The sequence below is a fragment of the Opisthorchis viverrini genome (assembly GCF_000715545.1).
Source record: "Opisthorchis viverrini unplaced genomic scaffold opera_v5_105, whole genome shotgun sequence".
NCBI lineage: Eukaryota > Metazoa > Platyhelminthes > Trematoda > Opisthorchiida > Opisthorchiidae > Opisthorchis > Opisthorchis viverrini.
In genome coordinates this window covers 86,596-89,764 of record NW_008751759.1, presented here as the reverse complement: position 1 = coordinate 89,764, position 3,169 = coordinate 86,596, and the positions used below count along the sequence as shown (strand labels likewise).

The 3,169-nt window shown below is 47.3% G+C and overlaps 1 protein-coding gene across 1 annotated transcript in view; it reads right to left on the bottom strand.

Annotated features, from left to right (window-relative positions):
• The window catches only part of T265_13775 (hypothetical protein), a gene marked incomplete at both ends in the record, with an annotated part of 13,812 nt that extends 13,093 nt beyond the window's left edge, over nt 1-719 (bottom strand). Inside the window, 1 exon segment of the mRNA XM_009170496.1 lies at nt 621-719. Coding sequence (XP_009168760.1) covers nt 621-719 — 99 coding nt within the window.
• Between the last annotated feature and the right edge of the window lie 2,450 nt (nt 720-3,169).

The following is a 3,169-nucleotide window of genomic DNA, read 5'->3' as shown; positions in this document are numbered from 1 at the left end:
GTCGAGCACCTGAAGACGTCTCAGTTCCGCTGCTCGAATAAGCAAGGTCTCACAGCCACACAACAAAACAGCCCGTACTTTGGAAGCGCATCTGCAACTAAAGGATTTTTCGTTCCGTTGTATCGTGCAATTTTTCGAGTTCTTTTGTTTAAACATCTTGACTCACGTTGTCGTGGTGCTCGGGCTTCAGTGCTGCAATGATTCTACGGGTTACATTAGCTGGAATTCAGTTTCTCAATATTCACTAGTAGCAGAAAGACTAAATGAGAGGAATCAAACGAAAAACTGCAGGAAGCCGTTTTACGAGGTGGCTTGGAGTAAAGGGTTTACTACACTCCGCGACAGGACTGTGGAAGCGGTAAGATGTTTCCTTCAGGCGGCCAGCATTTTCTTTAGCTGTAAGAGCAACGACGCTGCGTCTCCTAGAGGAAAAGCGGATTGGATTACGCTCCGGCAAACGGCAGCTCTGATGCTGAGAATGACAGCTGCTGCCGAGATTTGTCACGATTGCTTCTGGCTGCGAGGAGTACAGATATCGTGATTCTGATATGAATGCTTTTGTTGGCCGACTGTGTTTCGGGGAAGCCCACATTAGCGACCGATTCGGGGTCGACGCTCACCGCTTCTCCAGTGATGTGTTGAAAATCACTTAGTCCTAGCGAGCACAAACTTTCTGCACAAGCGTTCACAGTGTGTGAGTTGGAGCGCGCCAAGTGCATAGACAGCCATGAACTCAGTTGGACCAGGTAGCAATCAGCTAGTGATGGAGCGCTTCGATACAAAATTGTCACTCATTCTGGAGTACACCGGTTGACTTCGATCACGGCATCGCGCTGGCTTTCCATCTTGAAACGCTGATTTATTCCAGGTGACTTCGTTCAGCACCTAAAAACCGCGTTTGTGACCCAAAAATATCGAACTAAGTTAGCAGAAAGCTACCGGAGCTCAGCGGGCAGATGTTAACAGATATTCAGATGGTGACTAGTTAGAATATCAAATAGGCCATCCTCACAGATTTTGAAACAGTCTTCCAGTGGTTGCTTGCACAATCCAATGAACACTGGACTTCATCACTGTCCGTATCCTTCGTTGATCCCAGGAAAGGCACACCAGCAACAGACGGTAGCGCGCAGATCCTTCAACCGCCGAATAGCGAAAGACCTAAGGATTGACAGAAAGCTACGGTAATTAAGTGACAAAAATATGGAGAGAGGTTCTTCGGTCGGAGAAAATCGCCCACTGGTCCAGCTAGTCCGATCAACTCGTCCGAGAAAAACAAGTGTTACTGAAACAAACTTCGAATAGTCATCAGCATCATCATCATTGTCAGCTGTAATAACCGCATACTTATCGTACACTGGTTGTATCTGCCACCGATTATTCGAAGAGTATGGTACCTCAGTTTATTCGTGACAAACAATGGGCTGAATTCTTTGCAGAACACTTTGACCGGCTCCCATTAACTCAAACACCATACGGGGGGACCGAATGAACCCGAGTGGAATGTCCACATCGGTTCGGTTAACAAATTTTTCCCTGAGTTTACTATACCAACACGGCTACTTGAGCAGAACAAGATTTTAAAAAAGGTACTTTATCGTCGGACCAAGTGATGACGCGTGAATGGTCAAGCTGATGGCTTTCTGATCCGCACCCGTACCAGCTATATCGGTGGGGAGCGCGTACTGTTGCTGGACCAAGTGGAACATCCATGCTTAGGCTCCGTCCAATTGCCCGACTGGCGTGATTAGCATGCTTATTGATCACTGATGTGAATTGGCGAGTACTCTCAATTTCCAGTGCTACAGCAGTCACATGACCACATCAACTTCTAGTATGATAACCTAGATAATTGAACACGGTGTTTGATTAAGTTTGTCCGCTTGGTCACGAGACACAGAAAGAATTTTTGGCAAATATAAGAATGCCTTTATTTGTGATATAAATAAACATTTGGATGCGCTCCTCATCCACTGACCGCAATCCATGAGTCCTACGGGGGAACCTTTGAACTGAAAGATCACCAAGCGACTGCCTCTGTGGGTCACATTTGACCGCATGACATTTTTCGTTTGACAGAAAGTATGTTTCTCGTCCACTGCTCGAGTGGTGGTCCTTCAGCTGTCACAACACGTTTAGCCTGCATGTGTGATCTGCCCATGAACCCGGTAATCTGCTCAAGGGCCATCCAGACAGTAGTAGATGTCGGATAGATCAGTCCTATGCATACGGAGTTTTTAAGCGATATCCCCAATGAACTGCTCGTCTTGGGGTGAGATGGTCCAAGTGGTTGGAGCGCGAATTTACTGACCGGAAAGCCGCCGTTCGGAACCCGCCCTTTGCCTCTCGACTTCCTCTGTCTAGGCTTGGGCAACCTGGCAGTATCCCAGCCCTCATGCTTCCTTCGGGTAGCATGGCAGTTGGACATTGGTCACCTCCAACCAACTGTTCTGCGTAATGTCTGCCTTTGGATTCACTTGGGCCCATATCGGTTTCGGGTTCTCGGTGAGATGTCACGAACACCCACACTTTGTTGTTAAACCGAATGTCCTTTTGATTGACCGATCATCGGGACATCCTGTAAGACACCCTGAACAGACTTTCTTGAAACCCAACCCTGCAGCAGTCCGAAGCAGATAATGAGCAGCGTTGCTCATTGTGTTCCTTAGTTAAGACGCTGAATAACCGTGCGAGGAATGTAGTTATACTTTGCCTGTGACTGTGGACTGGCCGATCGAATAAAATAATCGAATTACGGTACATTTCGGTTTATCCTCACAAATGCTTGGAACCTACGTGCTTGTGGTATACGAATGATAATATATTTATTTTAGAAGGGGGGGTCTGAACAAGTTGGATAAAAAGGAAACATGTTACCTGATTCCAGTTTTATCAGCTATAAACCATTTGCCAGGAATACGCACGACGCACTGCTGCCCCCGACTGCGCGATTGAGTCATTTCTGTCAGTAACCACTGGTTTGTTGAGCACTGAGGTCCCCATCCAGGGAAGCGGTACTCGTCAACCCGACTAAGCGGTCATACTTTGTTGTCAGGTCACAGACTGTCCAACTCCCAGTCGCTTCCACTCAGCACAGAACTTTGCGAAAGGTGAATCAACGTCCTCTGGTATGCGGAGTGCGCGTTCTAATCCGCGTGGCCTATTTATG